Genomic DNA, 19,579 nt, shown 5'->3' with positions numbered 1-19,579 from the left:
AATGTGATTTGAGTTAAATATTTGTTTGAATTAGTTTCAAAATAATTTCATAGTTTTTTTTCCCCCAACTTATCAGATAAAAACGTGACGTATATGACTACAAGTACCACAATGCAACGCGGCATTCCCTGCCAGGAAAAAAAAGATGGCTGCCTACTGTCGAGCCATTGTATTTTCATTTCCGACTCGTTTGTTTTCTATTTTAAGGCGTTCAGGGGAGGACAGAGCTTGTGCAAGGAGATAAGAAGACGTCGTTTATTCAGTCGCAGAAAGACGGTCTGTTTCATTTTGTTGTCCGTGTGTGTTTTTGCTGAGCTGTCAATCTCTCCCTTTGGCTACGGCTCATTAACCTTCGTTAACGTAAAATCGGCCTCACGCCGCGTCCTACGGGTCTGACTCACACCACACGGTACAAGTCGCAATGTTTAGCCCCGTAAAGTCCTCATATTTCAGAGTGAGTCCAACTATTGTCAACCGAGAATTGGGCAAGACCAAAATGAGATAGCAAGAGGGCACGTCAACAACCAGCGTCCATTAACCAGCGTGGAAACCACTCACCATGTTTGGGAATCTTTTTGAGGAAGTGGACGAGGAGGGCTTCTCCTCCACCCCCTCCAAAGGGAGAGTGTCCACCGGGGGAGATGAGCCGCCTCTACCGCGGGGAAGGAGTAGGCTGAGTGGGATCAAGAACCAGGGAGGGACGTGTTACCTTAACTCTCTGCTGCAGACCCTGCTCTTCACCCCCGAGTTCAGAGGTGAGGATGACCCCCCAGGCCTGGAGGACAGGACCACAGCACTGTCCTGTCTTTATAGAACTGTCTTTGTCTGCTCAGGCCATGGTTCTGGTTTACTGAAGTGTCCAAAGACAGAAGGAGTGACTGGATCCTCTAAACTAGGGGTTCTCAACTGGTCTCACCCGAGGACCCACATTTTGCCATTAAATCGCGACCCACTTTTTTAAATTTTTAAATTTAAATTTTTTTTCAAGAATTCAACCCACCAAATTTTGTTTTTCTAAAATTCATGTTTTTTTTTTTTTTTCAAACAAAAATCTATATATTTTCTTGTGCAACATGCATTTCACAGCATTCCTGTCAAAATAAAAGTTTCTTTAAAAATAAAAGACAAGTCCAACATGAGATGTATTTATTTAATTTAGACCAGCTGTCTGTGACCCACTTTTGGGTGCCGACTCATCAGTTGAGAATCGCTGCTTCAAACCATTTCTATTCAACATAAGGGCCACGGGCCAGAATGTTGCCTCCAGAGAATCCAATCTGGGATCAGATCTGGCATCCTGTTTAAAGTGCTTTTTTTCTTAGTTGATTCTCATGTTGTAGACCTGGTACTATTCTGTGTGCAGTTTGCATGTTCTCACTGTGTTTTCTCCAAGCACTCCAGCTGCTTCCCACATTCCACACTCATGTTTATTAGGCTAATCGTAGTGCTGAAATGTCTCGGAGGAGGGAATGTTTTATGGTTGATCTTTTTATGTTGTCTTTTCATCCTGTCCAGGGTTGTGGGTAGACTGGGGTCCTGCTGATACAACTTTTTCCACATCCGATACCGATATTGCAGCCTTTAGTAGCACGTATGAGAAAAACTGACCCATTCATTATTAACTAATGGGTTACATAAAGTGTTATCTTAAACATAAGAATATTCTGCAATTGAATGAAATCAGTAAATAAAAAGACTGAAAAAACCCTAAATAAATCTAATAAATTGTCTGCTAATATTGGAGATTTAAATACAGGCTGATATATTTTGATATTGGGCTTTTGTTGTTGTTGCAGATATTGATATCATATCGGGACACCCTTAGTCCTCACACTGGGCCCGTTTCATCCCTTTTGGCTTCTCTTGGCTTTAGCAGTATCTTGTAATTTGCTTTATTATGTTTTGACTCATCTGTGTGGTAAATATGTATAAACTGAGTTGAGGTTTTTATTGCAGAGGCATTGTTCAGTTTGGGCCCAAAGGAATTGGGACATCTAGAAGACAAAGACAAACCAGGAGCAAAAGTAAGACACACTTCAAATTTTTCCATCATGACATCCAAACGCGTGTGATTTGGCTTCATTAATCCCTCCATGTGTTGTGAGTTTAAGGTTTTCACTCACTTTTTGCCCTCAGGTCAGAGTGATCCCATTGGAGCTTCAGAGGCTGTTTGCTTATCTCCTGCTGGTGGACCAGCAGAGCGCCTCCACCTCAGATCTCACTGATAGCTTTGGCTGGAACAGCTACGAGGTCAGAGCATATTACTGAGAAGCAGGGATGAAATATTGATCATTGATTTGTCTTCCAGCAAAAGCAGTGAGGAAATGTATGGACTACAAAATACGAGTACACGGACGGTTTCAGTCCTAAAAGTTTCTAATGATTGGACACCTCCTTACAGAAGTTAAAGCTTTGATTGGAGTTTGATGTGTGAATTCTAAATGATGAACAGTGATTTTCCTACTTTAAACTGACAGGGTACATTTACAGTGCTTTACTGCAACATGTCCATCAATAATGAAGTGTATTACATTCATACCATGTGGTTAAGGAGAATATCATGCTTTTGTCCATAAATTGATGTTTTCTTATCTGCACAGGGCACAAATCAGCACGATGTGCAGGAACTGAATCGGATCTTGTTCAGTGCACTGGAGCACTCCCTTGTGGGAACCAGTGGCAGTACATTTATCCACCAGCTCTATCATGGGACCATTGTCAACAGCATTGAGTGCAGGCAGTGCAAGAATGTCAGCCAGAGGCAGGTGTGTCCTCATCAATCACTGCATCAAAACTCACTCTTTTTCACTGTCAGAGAATCTAGCAACCATTACAGTAGAATAAATCTCATGCTTGGATGAATAGCAGGGTTGGGGTCAATTATGACATAACTATGATTGTAATTAAAAAAATACATTGCTGTTGTAACCATAATTGAATTGTAATTGAGTTCAGATAATTTACTTTGTAGTTATAATTGACATGGAAATGATGCAAAATATTTAAATTTGCAGTTTAATTAGACGCGACCCTGGGGAACCATGTTACAGTTTATTGGCGTACACATACGTACTTAATAATTAATAAAATACATTTTACATCAATTTGACCTGTCATTGAATCTTGGGGATCATTTGACCATTTAAAGAAAAATATAAATAGAGGTATATCCTGACAGAAAAGAGGCTCAGATGCCCACACCAAACCTATTTTTAAATTTGAAAAACTATATTTTCATGGATAAGGAAACCTAACAATGTAACCAAGAGATAAAAAACTAATTAGATGGTAGACAATATGTTTTAGTATATTTTACAGCTGATTTAAGACTGACACATTATCATATGAAATGCTAACACAAGTTAAGTTTTAAATGTTTTTTTTTCTATTTCAGACAAAATATGTTTGTCACCATAATTGTAACTTAGTTGTATTTGAACGTTGATAATTGAAGACATATTTGTAATTGAAAAAATGTAATTGACCCCAACCCTGATGAAAAGTGTCAAATGGAGCTCAGTCTGTGTGTTGGCTTTTTCAGGAGGACTTCTTGGACTTGACCGTGTGTGTTTGTGGCGTGTCCAGCCTGGAGGAGGCTCTGTGGAACATGTTTGTGGAGGAGGAGTTGTTCGAGGGCAACAACCTGTACCGCTGTGCACATTGTGACAATTTGGTCCCTGCTGCCAAGGTCCGTTTTTACTCCGATAGCAAGTACTTTATTCCAGCGTCACCTATTCTTCTCAGTGGTATAATTATTGTTATTTTTTCTTTTATTCAGTCTGCCAAGCTGAGGAAGCTCCCACCGTTCATGACTATGTCTTTGTTGAGATTCAGCTTTGATTTTGCCAAATTAGAACGTTACAAGGAGACGGGCCACTATACTTTTCCTCTCACCATCAACCTGCGACCCTTTTGTGAACAGGTACGTGCAATGTTGCATACATTTGTTTGATTTGCTGTTTGCTCACTACTTCCTGTTGGCAAAGCTACTGATACATTCAGTGTATTTCACACTGACAGGATTTTACACTTGTTTGGGTTCTTGATGTATTAGTGTTGACACACTGTGTGTTTTTGGCAGGAAAGCAGGTGCAGATACTTGCATGTGTGTTTAAAATTTAAATGTAACAATATTACCACTTTGTCTGTGACGCCCCTGATGCTGTGCAATCAAATAGCATCTTAGCTTTGCTTTTGGTACCTTTCTGTTTTATTTCTGCTATAGAAAAACAATAGCTTCTTAGCGCCTTTAGAGTGAAAATTCTAATAGATAGTGTCATTAAAAACAGGTGATCTGTTCTCTTTGTAATAGTTGAAAGTAGGGGTGGGAACCTCTGAGTACCTAGCGATACAATACACGATACAAAGCTCACGGTAATGATTAATACACGATATGACAATACTGCGATTATCGATTTATAGGCCAGAAATCAATCTACGATAAATAATAATAATAAATTGAAAAAGTGTCCTATGAACAGTGACACTATTTTAGAGCAACATTTCTGTAAATAAGTGTCAACATACCATTGTAAACAAATAAGTATCTCCAATAGTGTTTTCTGGAAACAAAAAATAGGATCTTTCTTACCAGTGACACCATTATAGTGCAATATTCCAGTAAACAATATATTGGTTCCTTCAACAAACGGTGACAACATTTCTGTGAAGACCTACCTGCACATTTGAGTGAAAAAGCAGAAAAGGTTTTGAAAATAATAAAATAAATCTTAAAAAATCGATACTTAGTGCGAGCATATTGGTTATTGATTGTGTGAAAAAATATTGCGATATATCTCCATATCGAGATACCGTCACACTCCTAGTTGTAAGTTGTTGTTTGTTGGGTTTCTAGATCAATGCAGATGACTCTGACTACTCCTATGAACTATTCTCCGTAATTATCCATAAAGGCGGCTGCTATGGCGGACATTACCACGTGTACATCAGGGACATTGACAAACTTGGTCAATGGGAGCCACCGGTGAGTGACCGACACAACTTAACAGAAGCCCAAAACATTTTACCTAAAAAAACAGCTATGAAGTGTTTTCAGTGTCTAAAAAAGAATACAGGTTCAAAAGCCGCAAGCCTTTGAATTTGTGCATCAGAAGAAGCAGCAAATGTTTTGTCTGATTGTCAGGAGGAAGATGTCAAGCCAAAAACTCAAAGGAAAGTCAAAGAGGATGTCAAAGTCATTAGTAAGCAAAAACTAAAAGACGACGACCCTTTGTCTGTCCTGTCCAACATCATTTCTCAGGTAAAAGCAAAAACATTTCAAAGCCTATCTGCATGTTTGGTCCTTTTATGCTGAGTCAGGGTTTCCTCTCTACATAATAAATTAATAAGTCATCTTTCGGTGCCCACACAGGAGCCTTCAAAGAGTGTGTTGTTGGACCAGTTGGGCCAGAAGCTTATGGATAAAACTGGTTCATCTTGGAGCAAGAAGTTCAGGAAACACTGCGGCCCAATCGGCAAGGTATTATTTTTTATCAGTGCTAATGATCACTGATTATCAAGCAGATTTCTTTGTTCTTTATCCCATGTTTTTTGGTCTGTTAGTTTCTCCAATCCCACAATGACGTGTTTATGTTGGTCGCCAACGGCACTCGAGTTGCGCTGAAAGCAAATCCACCAAGTCAAGAGGCTAAGCAGAGCAGCAACGCTGATCCTTCGTTGGTCTCAGAGCCAGACACATCTGAACAGGAACACAAAGGAAACCAGAAACCACAGCCTGAAGCAGAGGTATATCAGAACAGCCAACGTAGTTTAATAGCCAGTGCAACTTTATTAAGACCACGACTTCCTGGCAAGTATTGTATTGTGTGATCACTTTAGCATCTGCTTCCTCACAATGTATATTTGCGTCTGTCCACAGGGTAATCACTGGTTTGACCTCAATGACTCAAATGTGACTTCCATCAGGGAGTCAGACATAGAGAAGCAGTTCCAAGGCAAAGAGAGTGCCTACATGCTGTTCTACAGGAAAACACAGCTTCACAGGCCTGTGGAAGGTACAGAGTGAAGGAAAATGATGCATGTTTAGTGAGACTGGGAGGAAGCAACCTAATGGGAGGTGAATAGATTATGAATGAGAGAATGATTGTTTTTATTTTTCAGCTTTGAACAATCTTCAGTACAAAGTTCCCTCTCACCTCATTCAGATGGCTCAGGAGGAGAACCTCAAACTGCAGCAGATGCGGTACAGTAACAACCTTATGCATATTGTGATCTATCACTCCACTTTAAACTGTTGGATGCTTTCTGATATCCAATTTCTTTCATCTTAAAAATGCTCAGTTGTAATTTAAATCACATGATTTGTGAAAATTGCCTTGTTTTTTCATTGATTTACGAGAATCCAATAATTTGTGTCTCAGTGAGAAGTTTGAAGCCACCAACAACACTGTGCAGCTGTGTTTGCACCTGGCACCGTGTTACAGGCTGATAAATGGAGCCTTACATTCAGTTGGTGAACAGCCTAATGGAAGCACCACACTCAGCTTTGACCGAAGGAAAACTGTTGGTGTTCTGCGATTAGCTATTTATCAGGTACCGTGAACAGCAAAACATTAGCGTTATTCTAAACTCTCGAAAGCAAAAGTGGAGTTAAGTTGTGTTTGTGTGCTTTTAGATGCATGAATTGTGGGAAGGAGATATGGCTCTCACGGTTGCCAGGAGTCTTCCTGCAGGTTTACACCTTTACAACACACTTACAGGTCAGGCACTGCTTTTAAAATGCACCTCGGGTTAAGGACCATTAAAGAAAGTTTACATGTCTTTGTAACTAAAGTCAGTTTTCTTCTTTTCCAGATGACAACGTCTCACTGTACAGTGCAGGAATCCACACAAACACTGACCTGTTTGTGTGGAACGGCAGAGAGGTACAGAAAATTCATTAACCCAGGGCTGCCCCTGACCAAATTGGGGCCCTAAGTGAGTTTGGATCCCAGGATTCCCAACTCACCCCATCCCTAATTATTGGTACAAAATGATGAAATAAACATACATTTAACTTGACAACCCTTATTGATATTAAATAATGTACTGTCTGTAAGTAGAGAAACAGTAATTTGCGTCAATGAAAACAATAAGTTACAGTTAAAATAAAAATAGATAAATATTAAATAGAAATAACTTGAAACTGAAATAACAAAATCAAATCTAATTTTTTTGGGGGTTTTATTTGGTCAAAAATTCATGATCATCTTATTATATTGTATTGCATATTGTAATACGAAGTGTTCTGAGTGGACAGTGAATCTCTGCTTCTTCTCCTGGCTGGGTAAATGAGCTTTAGAAATACAGGAGCGTGACGCTGGACTTCAGCCAATCAGAGATCTTTCTACCAACAGGGCGATCCAATGAGCTGTTTTAAGCATTACTTTTGACTGCTCGTCATAAGTCGATGGACGTTCTCTATCTGTGAGTAAGGACAGTCCCAGGCCCATGGCATTATACTCAAGCTGAAGTCTCTATTGTCGCTTTTGGCACAGCGGTTACACGACATTGCAAGAGGAAAAGGGAAGCCTGAGGTGGAGAAGCAACAGAATAAAGTCACAAACGTGTTCGGGAGGAACGGAGTCCACGGAGGTTCCTCTCGCTCGGTGTACAATGGACTGCGAGCGTTCCGCTTTCAGTCCTTGCGCTGTCTGACCCGAGTCAGAGAGAGTGATAACAGAAGGAATAAATAGCTTGTAAAACTATAAGAAACATTATCAAACGTGGAAACAGAGAACAGACCCATTTCATTTGCCGTGTGGAGTCTGTCTGTTCTGATCAGGAGGCGGAGAAGCGGCTGTGAGCCTCTACTGTCCTCACAGCAGAGTAATGATACATGCTTTCAATTCATGTCTCTAAAACAAAAAACTCCAGTAACACACGGTAAAGTCCCTACATTTGTTACTAGTCTTCATGGAGAAAACAGTCGCAGAGTCCCACAGTTGTACACGCAAGTGTTCCCAAGAAGACCGGTGAGTTTTTCAGGAAGGGAGGGAGTGCCTCATGATTCTACATACTGCAGCTTTAAGTAATCAATGATTAACTAGTTAACATGTCAGAGTTTTTACAGCTGAACTAGTGAACTAGTTTGTGTTTTTCAGATATCAAGTATACATCGTCTAATAAATACTCAGCTTTCCATGGAATGCACAGTGGGTGTTCTGCGTGTAGGGAGGGGCAGTCCTGCATTTGCCTTTTCAATATAGTGTCTGTATTTTAGGGCAACCACGGTCACTAAATTATCTGATGCTCTGTTTTAACATCTGTTTAGGTGTGTGGTGCGACTGTGCTGACAGGGCCGGAGTGGGAACCAGTGCTGCTAACTGTTGTTCGCCCATTTTTGGGTGAAAGTGACCAACAGGAAGTGATGGATGGAGTGGAGTTTAAGGAGGATGGAGGTGGTTGTGAAACTGGAGACCCTGGACTTAAGAAGGAGGCTCGAGGTTTTGCAGGCGCTGCGACTCTTGGGGAGGTGAAAGAGGCGCTGGGGGAGCCAAAGGAGAGTCTCCTCTGTCAGGAGCAAAAAGGTGGGAAACTTAGTGGTGTGGGGGTAGAAGAGGGTGGAGGCGCAAGTGGATGGAGAGTGTTCCCACCTGATGATATGCAGCGGACTCTAAAGGAGCTGTCGCTGAAAGACGGAGATGCACTGTTGGTGTTGGAGCCTCAGTCTTTTGACAGCAGGTCAGTTTTCTCAGGATACAGTTTTCTCAGAGGGTTTTCTCAGTGGAGTTACCGCATGTTGTCTTCACTACGTTCAGCATGTTCACCCTGAATGGAGACGTCGTCACTGTGACCACGCCTTCCGACTGCCGCTGGCTTCAGGTGGAGTTTCAGCCACACGTGACGGCAGGTGAAGAAGCCAAAGAGGAGGAGAGGAAGAGAATCAAGGTTCCAGCCACTGGGAATATGGTTAGTCCATGTGGGATTTTATACTTTTTATTGCTACATTTAAAAACTTTGTCTATTTAAAAACCACACATCTATAACACTCAACTTAACAGTCAGTTTTCGATTCGGTACCGACTTTACTTTAATGTGGAAGAGATACTCAGATAACCGTTGCTGTAAATAGTAGAAAGTATTAAAAATGTTCATGTTTATATTAATTAGTAACCTATACCAAACCCACGTTTTCCTGCTCAATACATCTGTATTTGGGTATGAAGTAGTGTTTTAGTTTGATTCTTGTCCAACTCTTCATATTTTAGTCACAGTATTATAATTTGGCGTATTTTTTTGTGAAATGCTAGAGTGACTGAAACTCTACTATTATAATTGATTATTGCTATTGGCTGAGAGCGAGATTGGGCGTGTCTTTACTGCTACAGGAGCAACACCCATAGTCAAGGCTTTTTTTTTTTAAATCTCAAGGCAGCATGGTGTTTCGTTGCTCTAAAGAATAGCCAGCACTGCATTACACATGGTAGAAAATACTTTATTCACCAGGATTTCATGAATCGATATTGGGCCATTCATAGGAAAATCGTTATAAATCTAGTCATTGATTTTGTTTATTTTTGACCCAGCCATGATTCCTGGGAATCATTTTATTTCTCATTTTGAACAATGAAAATGTAAAAACCTAAAATAGCTGAAAAATCAGCTGTTAAAAAAAAAAAAAAGCACAAATCATTGTTTTTCTCCAGATTTCCTTTTGTACACTTGCTATATACTGTGTGTAGACAGTAGAAGTGTCAGATAATGGCTTAGAACACACCTGACTTTGTTTCTGTGACTGTCTCTCTTTCACAGCTGCTGGGTGAGGTGAAACAGAAAGCCATAGAAGAATTGCAGCTCCTGGAGCAACACACAGGCAAGTTGCTCTGTTCAACATCCTTGCAACATCTGAATGCTTCCATCAAGTACTCCGATATTTGCCACTTAGTTGTTAATAATTGGAATATTTTTTAACTTGTATCCAATGTGTCTTGATGTTTAATTATTTAATTTGGGCTGTGTTCTGTTTTCCTGTGACTGACCAGGTGCGTCCTACTGTCTGAGGCAGGTCGACTGCACAGGGAAACTCCTTCCTCCAGGTACGGTGTCTTTGTTTCCCCAAAGGCTGCTTTCCATGCTGGAAATCCCCTGTTTTTTAACCGTAATATACAGATGCTCTTAACTTTAAACTGTCCCTTGATTAAATTTTTAAGAGGTACTCCCCCTGCTTGTAATGTTTTTTCTCATCATTGGTCTTTGAAGTCCCTGAAATACGTTCATGAAGTGCATCGTTGTTGTGTTGTTAACAGTATGTGAGGAGCTGAGTGTTCGAGCTGCAGGAGTGCGACTCATGACCACGCTGACTCTCCATCTGGGGAATGCCCCCAAGGCTTCACAGGTGTGTCTTTATTCCCTGGCTTCAGTAAAATCTTTTGCTCTTGCAGCTGCTTCAATTAAAGCTGAACAACCTTTAATTGCACGCTACAGTTTAAGACATATGAAGGGGTTATGGGGGTTTTATGTGTTTGATTGAAGTTTAGAGCCTTTTTTTTCTAATGTGTTGCAGCTTTTCTTACACTTCACTGTGGGAATGGTGCCCTCTTCTGGTCTGGAGATGGACATCATTGTGGAAAGAACTTGCACTGTTAGAGAGGTAAATACACAAAATGTTCATCTGTTTGTTTTCTGATGCATTTTGACTACCTTTACAATAATATTTTGTTTTTTTCAGTGTCTAAAGACAATGCTCAATGCTGTTGGACTTGAAGGTGAAACTCAAACTTTATTTATTATAGCCTGTAACTTTCACATTTTAAATCACATCTTCATAAACTTTGAATCCACGTGTTCCCTAAATAGAAACTTGCTAGTTTTAAATACACATTTATTTCTGCATATTTTTGTCAAAGTAAAAGCTATCAACATCAAACTTCATCACTTGTGTCAGGGGTCAACCAAACTCTGTGCTAAATTTGGCGCAAATTGGCCAATAGGGGGCGCTATAAACAGAGAAACATCAAGCAACATGAAAGTTAATCAGATTTTAATGAAATTTGGTGTATTTTGACCTGTAACTTTCACATTTTAAATCACATTATCATAAACTTTATATCCACACAATACAGTTGCATCTTCTGGCATCGGCCACGCCCACTCCTTAATAGCACAATAGGCTGGGACACGCCCATTACTATTACAACACTGCAAATGACACGTTAGCCTGTGTCCTGACGGTCGCCTCAAGCCCGTCATCCTTCGTGACGTACTTCCATGGGCTCCGCAATACCTGGGGGCGAGGCTTGGCCCCCTTTCAGAACTGCTTGCAGTACTAGGTGTACTCGTCTCTCTTCCTCATACTGTTCACATGGTCACATGGGACTATATGTGTGAAAGCACCCTCAGGTGTCACTGTTGTATTAGAATTTTTCAATGATTGTTTGCTACAGTCTTGGGAGAGCAAAGGTGCGCATGTTGCTGTGAGGTGGGGCAGGTGGCGGGGGGTGCAGAGTTTTTACGACAGTGACATAACCAAAAGGGACCTTTTAGGGGGAGCGCTAAGCGCAAGTTACTTAGTTCTGCTTTAATTTCTAAAGCAAATGTAATTCTGAATTAAACACGCACACGCACGGTTCACCCAAAGCGAGCAAAAAGTAAAGTGTTGGCGTTCTGCAGGCCGGGACAGGCCGCCTCCAACCCGACCATCTGTGCCGCCGCCACTCGGTGATTAAAGCCAGCAAAGGCTCATCAGTCCAACCCCCACAGTGATGATCTCATCACTTCTAACTCCAATTATGAAGTCATCAGTCCCAGCTCTCCAGTGATAGGCTCTGGCGCGCACGTGACTCTGCTGGCTCCGCTCCCGGTGGACAATTTTATGAAATAATTTATGAACGGTATCAATCCAGTCCAAACAAATTCGACGTCGCACACCTTTGAACCAAGCAGCAGCCATGTTGAAAGTCTGAGGTCAGTCTGAGCCTGATCCACAAAAATATTTGAGGAACAGACAGACAGACAGAGCTTCCTTGTGTTAAAGATAGATGTGCTACAGACTTGTCATAAACATTCTTCTAAAATTAAATTCAGGCTGCATTGTTTGGAGGATGATGATTTTATTTGTTGGCAGGCACTGGTTGGCATCTGAGGAGGCTTGATTGGTGTGAAGAGGTTGGCGAACCACTAATGGATGAGGTAACCATATAAATAGTAGTTTGTTTTGAACACTGTGTGCACTGACAGAAATTTTAGTTTAAAAAAATGTGGGTCCACCAGATTGAGTCAGAAACCCTTAATTTTGTTTATTTTGGGTTTGATTGTGGGTTTTTCTATTAATTGTCAGGAAGGAAACTCACAGTCCTGGAGGACTGCTGTCTCGCTGCTTAAACACACACGTCTCAAATGCTTGTCACTAAGCAGCTCTGCAGAATGTCTATTAATAATCCAACTAAGAGTGTGGGAACAGAGTCTTCTACTCATGCAGGACAGCAACACTCTAGGACCAGAGTTGTCCAGCATTGGTCTTAAAACAACCAAAATGTAAAGTTAAATAATTAATGTTTTTGATGCTCAGGATGCTTCTCTGTGTGAGCTGAAGATCAACAGTGGAGAAACACTGGTCATCACTGAAGGACTTTTACCTCCAAAGGTACACAATGTGGTTCCCGTGTTGAATTGTTCACCGCTTCATTACATTACTGTTGTTTTCCGTTCATCAGGGGTTTCTAAAGTTGTCCGTGTGGCTGTGTGTGGATCCTAAAATCATGGAGCCAGTTTTTCATCAAACCAACAATGGTCCTGCTCTAAATGGAGCTGAGGCAGCCAGTCGGTTGTTTGTGCTCTGTGGAGGAAACACGACGGAGTTGAAAAGTGTTGGACAGGTTGAGATATCGGACGAGGCCACGCTGGACGACCTGAAGGCTCAGGTGGGGATTAAACTAAAGTGTTCCCGGAAAGGATTTTGTCAAAGAAGTTAAAAAAAAAAAAAAAAATCCATCCTGATTAGACTCACATTAATATTGTAATAACTTATATTTACTTATTTTGAAATTACATTTAGAATATTAATCCATGTATTTCCACATTTCGATCCTTTAACTGTTATTGGTTGTGATGTAAATGTTTTTTTCTTCTTTTTCAGGTCCTGACTCTGCCAGGTCTCCAGGACGTGTCCGTGCCAACCACAAACTTCCTGCGTGTGTGGCAGCTAGAGGGATGCAGGCTCGTACGCATCCTTCGAGGACAACAAGCCACACTTAGGTCTGAGCTCTCAGTTCCCAAACTTTTAACCTTCTGTAGTCCACATCATGACATTTAGTCTTAATGCAACTGTTTTTTGTTTAATTTCCTTTTGTTCAGGAAGTTGAAGCTGATCAGGGGAGCTGACCTTTGTGTGCAGCAGTTACTAAAAGAGGAGGACCTTAAGTATGCCTCGTACTTCATACTTCATTTTTTAACTCACTCTTTAGATACCATCTTTCTTTTTCTTTGCAATGGTCAGAGGTATAAAGAGTACTGATATATCCAATACTCAAGTAGAAGCACTGTTACTTGATTGAAATTGTACTCAAGTACAAGTAATTCATACTTAAAATACCCAATTACAAGTCAAACGTAGCTCAATTAGATAGTACTCAAAGTAAAAGTTAGTAGTTTCACCTCCCACGTTTCTTATGGTAATAAATCTTGCCACGGTTCCCTTGCATACAGTAAACATCTCATGGATAAACTTATAAAGCAAGAGAGGAAATCTTTTCCACAAAGGCATCTGTGTAAAATATAAGGTTTGTCGAAATGTACAATAAAAAAAAATTAAAATAAAGTAACACCACTTAATTAAATTTAAAGGTATAGAGCACGATTTTCTCAAAGTTTAGAAAAGAAATGCCCTCTGCACGTGTGCAACACTCTACCTGCTCAAGAGGGAACGCCTACGTGTGTGGGAGAGCGTGCACAAGCCCAGTTTTCCTTGTGCACAACTCTGTTTACATGTTGGAGTTGGCATCGCTCATACAAGCTTACCTTCCAAAAAAGATTTGCACTTTTCCCACTATGTCAGACTGAAAATCTATTTTTAAAAAAGACCCGGTGCGCACCGAGCACAAACACGTACAACAGCCTTATGTAAACATATCATCAGAATGATTGACAATTAGGAGGACCAATAGTCTTGATGATCCACTCGGAAGTTGAAGCTAAAATAACATTGTCCACAATACCTTTAAAATAAAAAAATTCTAAAACTGAGAAAATAACCTCCATTCAATGCATTACCTTTAATCTGATTGGTCGGCTATGATGTGATACATTTGATTGTTGTTTGGTCGTTTCATTTTTTGTAGTTTCACATTGTCCGTTGATTGTTTTAAAGCAAAAAATATATAATTTACCCAGTAACAGTTGGGTGTAGAAATGAAACAAATTACTTCTTTTAAAACATACTTAAGTACAAGTAAAATGATTTAAAAAAATACCCATAAAAGCAACTCAATTACAGTAACGTGAGTGCTTGTAATCTGTTACTTTCACCTCTGGCAATGGTGCATTCCCCCTAAATGTTGATGTTCTTACCCATTAGGTCAAAGGAGGTGCTGCTCCAGATCAGGATGGGGGTTCCAGGGGAGAGCAGTTACTTCCCTCCTGAGGAGCTGGTCTGGGACGCTTCCTGTGATTCTTCCTCTCGTTCTCTCCGTGCATGTCTCGCTGCACACTACGACGTTTCCCCCGACTCTCTGCTGCTGGCCAAACATCAGCCTGATAAACACAACTGGGATGAAATCTCTAACTGGGTAAAGAGTGGAAACGAGTAAATGTTAGGGATCCACCAGTATAAAATATTCCAGAACATGTACAAGCGAAAGGGTTAAATTTGTGTATTTGCTGATACAAATAACTAAACATGCTTGTATAGTTTGTTGAAGATTAACTACTAGTTACAGCAGCACCAACATCCTATAATGCAGTGGTTCTCAAACTTTTTTCACCAAGTATCACCTCAGAAAATACTTGGCTCTCCGAGTACCACCATAATGACCAACATTAAAATACAGTAATGTAGTAGGCCTAAGTATCAGTTTTTATTTAACAAGTATATTTAATATTGTTGGCCACTGTAACATTAAACACAGTTTGAACAGTAACACCGTTTAAATATAGGAAAATACAACACTGTACTTAAATAACGAGACAAATAAAATGAATTTGGCGTACCACTAAATGGATCCCACCACAGTTTGAGAATCAGTGCTATAATGCACAGGTAGCTGTTGATTTTAGTGTGTTTTCTATCCCAGAGCACAGTGCTATCAGGAATCATAGGGAATGTCCCACTTCATTCGACCTTGGGGTCGTGACCCCATGTGTGGTCACCTGAAATGTCTAGTAATTGATAAAAATTTTTTTAAAAATGACTGATTAAAATTATGTTTTGAAAATGTTAATTATTCCTTTTCAAGTTAAAACACAACGTACAATGTTAAACGGCTTTATTCTACATTTTCACGTTCTCAAATATAAATCTAGTTAAAATAAAACGTGGTTTGTTGAAAATAGAGGGGAAAAAAAAAATATCTGAGCTGGTGCATCTTTCCACTTTGTACAGTAATCCTGGCTACTCTGTATTTGTTACACAGTATAACAAACATGATTAAAAATGAATTATTGTAAATATTAACTGACGTTTTTCAACAAACATTTCTTAGAATAAGTTTTTGTTTGACTTATTTTTCTTAAAATAAATAAATCTGTATTCATCATCACCTACTTAGTGAACAGTGTTGTTTTCTTTCAGACACAACAGGTTTCAAAAAAGAAGAAGAAGAAAAAGGCTGAGTCACTTTTTGGAGCACCCTTCCACCTTAAAGACGGCGACACCATCGGCATCAAGGTGTTGTTCTTTGTGCGATGAATCCACTGCGTGTGAATGTTCCACGGGCTGCATCATCTTCTCGTGTTGTTTTCAACAGAATCTTTTGGTGGACAACAACAAGGAGTTCATCACCTTAGAGGACAAACAGGCCCAGCAGACACTCAGAGAGCTGGCAGAACAACGCAGGAAAGGGTGAGCGGGAAGAGGAGCATTGTCAATAGTATTTAAAACACAACAAATACTTCTCCCAAAAAATATTCAGAAAGTCTTTATTGAAAAGGCTGAGACTTATAACTTAGGAGACATAATGGACTTTCGGTCACTGCACGCACAGACGACAAAATGAAGCTTATGTGTGTCAGTACGTGGTAACAGGTTATGGAACAGTTTGTGTGTGTGGATTAAAATTTAAAAAAATGTCTGAATTTAAAGCAAAAACATAAATACATAAAATGTATCTTCTCAAAGCATAAGTGTTAAAGGGAAAAAAAGTTTCTAAACCGGGGTGTGTATACTTAAGTATGTGCATGTTGACTGATGAATTATAGTGGAATACGTTCAATGTATAATTAAATAGATAAATTAATAAAGCTAGCCACTAGGGGGTGCCAAAACAGCATAAACGGAGGCAATCTGACCTTTTTAACATATATCAATGAATTATGTCTACTTTTATAGTGTTAATAGGTGTATATTATAAGATTAATGTATAGAAATAAAGTATAGTACTAGATATTACAAGTTGTAGGATCATATAAGTTTATACTTCCTCCTACTCCTATGTGTTGATTACCAAATAAATAAATTTAGGCCTGCTGTCGATTAATTTACTCATCAAAAAATCAAAGTTTCTCCATTTGAAAGAGAAACTTTCTAGAAAAACACAAAGTAAAACTTCATAGATGTATTGTTTTCAATGTTTGTGTATAAGTCTTAATTCTAAATATATGTTTTTTGATGTGTAAGAAGTAATTTACATTAGTTAGCGTCAAAATGGCACGATTGTGGTGAAATTCTCGTTATTTCTTTTGGAAAAATGCTTGCATTTATCTGGGTTGAATGTTTCCCCTGAGAAAAAACAACTGACAATTCAAGAATGATGTGATATTTTTAATGAGATTTCATTTACTTTGAGCAAAACCATGTATAGAAATAAAGTATAGTACTAGATATTACAAGTGGTAGGATCATGTAAGTGCTCCGTTTTGGACATACAGGGTTTTGTAACCATTTATTCTCTTTGCTTTGTTTGATTTTTTTTTTTTTTTTTTTGATTTCTTAATTATTGTTGTTATTTTATTCTCATTGTGGTAAATACACTGCTGTTTGTGTTCATGTTCAAAATAAAAATTAAATGAAATCAGATACAAATAAATTGCAGATTTATTAACCTGTCAAACCAATCTTCTGCTTTAGTGTTGATCACATTGAATCTTCTCTCTTTATTTTGTTTTCAGAATACAAGCTGCAGACTCTAATAATGCTGAATCACAGAAGACGGTTAAACAGAACAAATCCAGGAAACAAGAGGTTGCACTGTCAATTAATGTGGGAGAGTTCAAATAGCATTCAATTTACCTTTGGTGCCAAAAAAGGTGTGTGCATGTAGAGACGCTACAATGCAGGAAGGACAATCCAATATATTCACTAAACCTGAAGATGTTTTAAAAGCTTGGCCTGTTATCTATCAGTTATTATGTGCCTTTTGAGTTTTATAAAAGCAAATTATGTCAAAAGCTTTTTTTTTTTCATTTGATTTGCTTTGATTGTTTATCATCTGCCCACAAAATTTACAATGGGATCAGCCTCACTGGCCTTATTATGTATAACATATTTACAAGATATTTAAAAAAGCCAACTTTCTACAAATTTCACTGCATATTCTACACAGTCTTTTCCCAGAAACAAAGTCTCTAAAGGGAAAAGTTCTGCATTGTCTGAATACTTATATTAAAGTTAGGATTATCAAAGCGTTTGTGCTGCTTTGGTCAGCTGACCTCATACTGTCTACCTCTCCAGCAATGTCAGATTAGTTTGCAACTTTTTCACTCTATCACCACTTGATATTAACAACTGTTAGCCCCCTGTACAGTGTTGTACACACATTGCTAATGATACAATTTTACTTTGCTGAATCAGGTGAATAAATGACTTCTATCTATAAAGCAAGGAATTTCTGTTTGTGTGTGCGTGTGTGCTGTTTTCTTCAGTATTTAACTTTTATTCTGAATTAAAGAGGAATTAAAACTCAGACATAACTTCATGCTGGTGCATTGTTTTTCCCCCAATTTATTCATTTAAATATATGAAAACACAACAGTTATCACTCTACACATCTCACAACAAACATAAATGTCCCTGACGTTCTACCTTCAAACTCAACCTCATTAACCATCCATGAAAAAGCTACTGAACCTCCCACTTTTCTAGAGTAATACATACTTTCTATGGGCACTGCACTAGTTGTATATAATAACAGGAAAACGATCAAACCTATTTTTTTTTTTTTTTTAAAGCTCTTTAATGAAGTCAGTCATTTGTTTTCATTTATCAATGCATCCATGCATCATGTATTTAAGAATTATACTTTGTAACAACGATTCTAAGTGAGGATCTGTGTTTTTTGCACCTGTGCCGAACAAAAATCAAATGTGTTTTTGATTTATTTGGAAAAGTGATATTACATTGTTGTGCATACATGCTTGGGTGAAGGCCATTGGAAATTTATTTCATTTGTGTCTGTAATCTGTGCCATACATGTATTAATACATTTGTTAAACTATTTGTGTGAGGCAGATGTTTAATGTTGTCAACCCAACATACTACTTTAAGTCTGATCTGTATTTTCTAAAACATCTGCTGCTTTGAAATAAACTATGGTTACAGTATTTGAATATCTTAAGTTATAACTTCACATTGACAAATAAAATTAATTAAACAATAAGTCCAAATGTTGTTGATTTTTTTCCCCCTAATAAACATAAATAAACCAGCTTCTGAATTTCCCTTGTACAATGCAACAAATCAAATGCAAATTTTGTTTACTTAACAAATATGAAAAACATACATGACTAATAGCTTTCAGTTATTAAAACATGTCTTTAAACCGCTTTAAGAATATTGAGTCAAAAGCCTCTGCAGTAAATTTAAATTAAGTTTTTTTAGAAAAGAATAATATTGAATGATGCATTTGATTAAACAATCACTTGCAGAGACTTTACTGCCCCCATGGTGAGTCCTGGAGGTACTGCAGGCTGAACATTACAGTGTAAATCGTTTGCAAAATTGTAGGAAAAAAAAGGCGCAGGTCGATCAAAACAGGACGTAAATTGATAATACAGCGGAATAAATTTATGTGTCATAGATTTTAATATTTATTGTGGATTTTTTTACATTCTAGTATCCCTTTAAGTCAGGGGTGTCAAACTCATTTTAGTAGGCCCAGTTTAGTGTCAAGTGGGCCAAAGCAGAAATCACTATTGTAATTTATAGCCATTTATGTAACACTTCATGTGTAATTGACTGTATATGTATTTAAAGTGTATTGTATGCAGTTATAGAGATTTGGATCTAAGCTTTATGTTGATTAACAAATTAAGGCCTGCTGTTGGTTTTTTACCCATCAAAGCATCAAAGTTTGCCCATTTGAAAGAGAAACACCAAGTTTTATTGAAGTAAAACTCCATAGATGTTATGTTTTTGATGTTTGTCTTGCTTTTAAATATATACTTTTTGATGTGTAAGAAGCCATTTACATTAGTTAATGTCAACATGGCA

At 38.6% G+C, this 19,579-nt stretch overlaps 1 protein-coding gene across 2 annotated transcripts; it reads left to right on the top strand.

The window, feature by feature from the left end:
• The first annotated feature begins 125 nt into the window (after nt 1–125).
• usp40 (ubiquitin specific peptidase 40) lies at nt 126–18,053 on the top strand. 2 transcript variants are annotated; one of them, XM_028438464.1, is made up of 31 exons: nt 126–755; nt 1,957–2,024; nt 2,137–2,250; nt 2,601–2,765; nt 3,542–3,688; nt 3,779–3,922; nt 4,856–4,984; nt 5,147–5,260; nt 5,372–5,479; nt 5,563–5,745; nt 5,879–6,014; nt 6,121–6,202; nt 6,381–6,552; nt 6,635–6,719; nt 6,814–6,884; nt 8,273–8,682; nt 8,760–8,910; nt 9,754–9,814; nt 9,984–10,037; nt 10,248–10,336; nt 10,505–10,591; nt 10,670–10,706; nt 12,065–12,129; nt 12,509–12,583; nt 12,654–12,860; nt 13,076–13,194; nt 13,294–13,359; nt 14,513–14,723; nt 15,725–15,820; nt 15,900–15,994; nt 17,260–18,053. In XM_028438464.1, the coding sequence occupies exons 1-31, from the start codon at nt 560–562 to the stop codon at nt 17,366–17,368; spliced, it is 3,846 nt and encodes a 1,281-aa protein (XP_028294265.1). In that variant the 5' UTR covers nt 126–559; the 3' UTR covers nt 17,369–18,053. The 2 variants fall into 2 exon arrangements, with proteins under 2 accessions (XP_028294265.1, XP_028294264.1); XM_028438463.1 differs by having other exon boundaries at nt 5,144–5,260.
• Nucleotides 18,054–19,579: the final 1,526 nt, after the last annotated feature.

The sequence above is a fragment of the Gouania willdenowi genome, chromosome 22 (assembly GCF_900634775.1).
Source record: "Gouania willdenowi chromosome 22, fGouWil2.1, whole genome shotgun sequence".
NCBI classification, from domain to species: Eukaryota; Metazoa; Chordata; class Actinopteri; order Blenniiformes; family Gobiesocidae; genus Gouania; species Gouania willdenowi.
Note: the sequence above shows the minus strand (reverse complement) of the source record. Positions and strands in the feature narration are given on the sequence as shown.

What these genes read in the sequence shown, in the direction of transcription:
- usp40 (XM_028438463.1), top strand. Translation starts at nt 560, where the DNA reads ATGTTTGGGAATCTTTTTGAGGAAGTGGACGAGGAGGGCTTCTCCTCC. An exon ending in ACTGCGGCCCAATCGGCAAG is followed by an intron (nt 5,480 to 5,562) that starts GTATTATTTTTT and finishes TTGGTCTGTTAG; the next exon opens with TTTCTCCAATCCCACAATGA. An exon ending in GGGATGAAATCTCTAACTGG is followed by an intron (nt 14,724 to 15,724) that starts GTAAAGAGTGGA and finishes GTTTTCTTTCAG; the next exon opens with ACACAACAGGTTTCAAAAAA.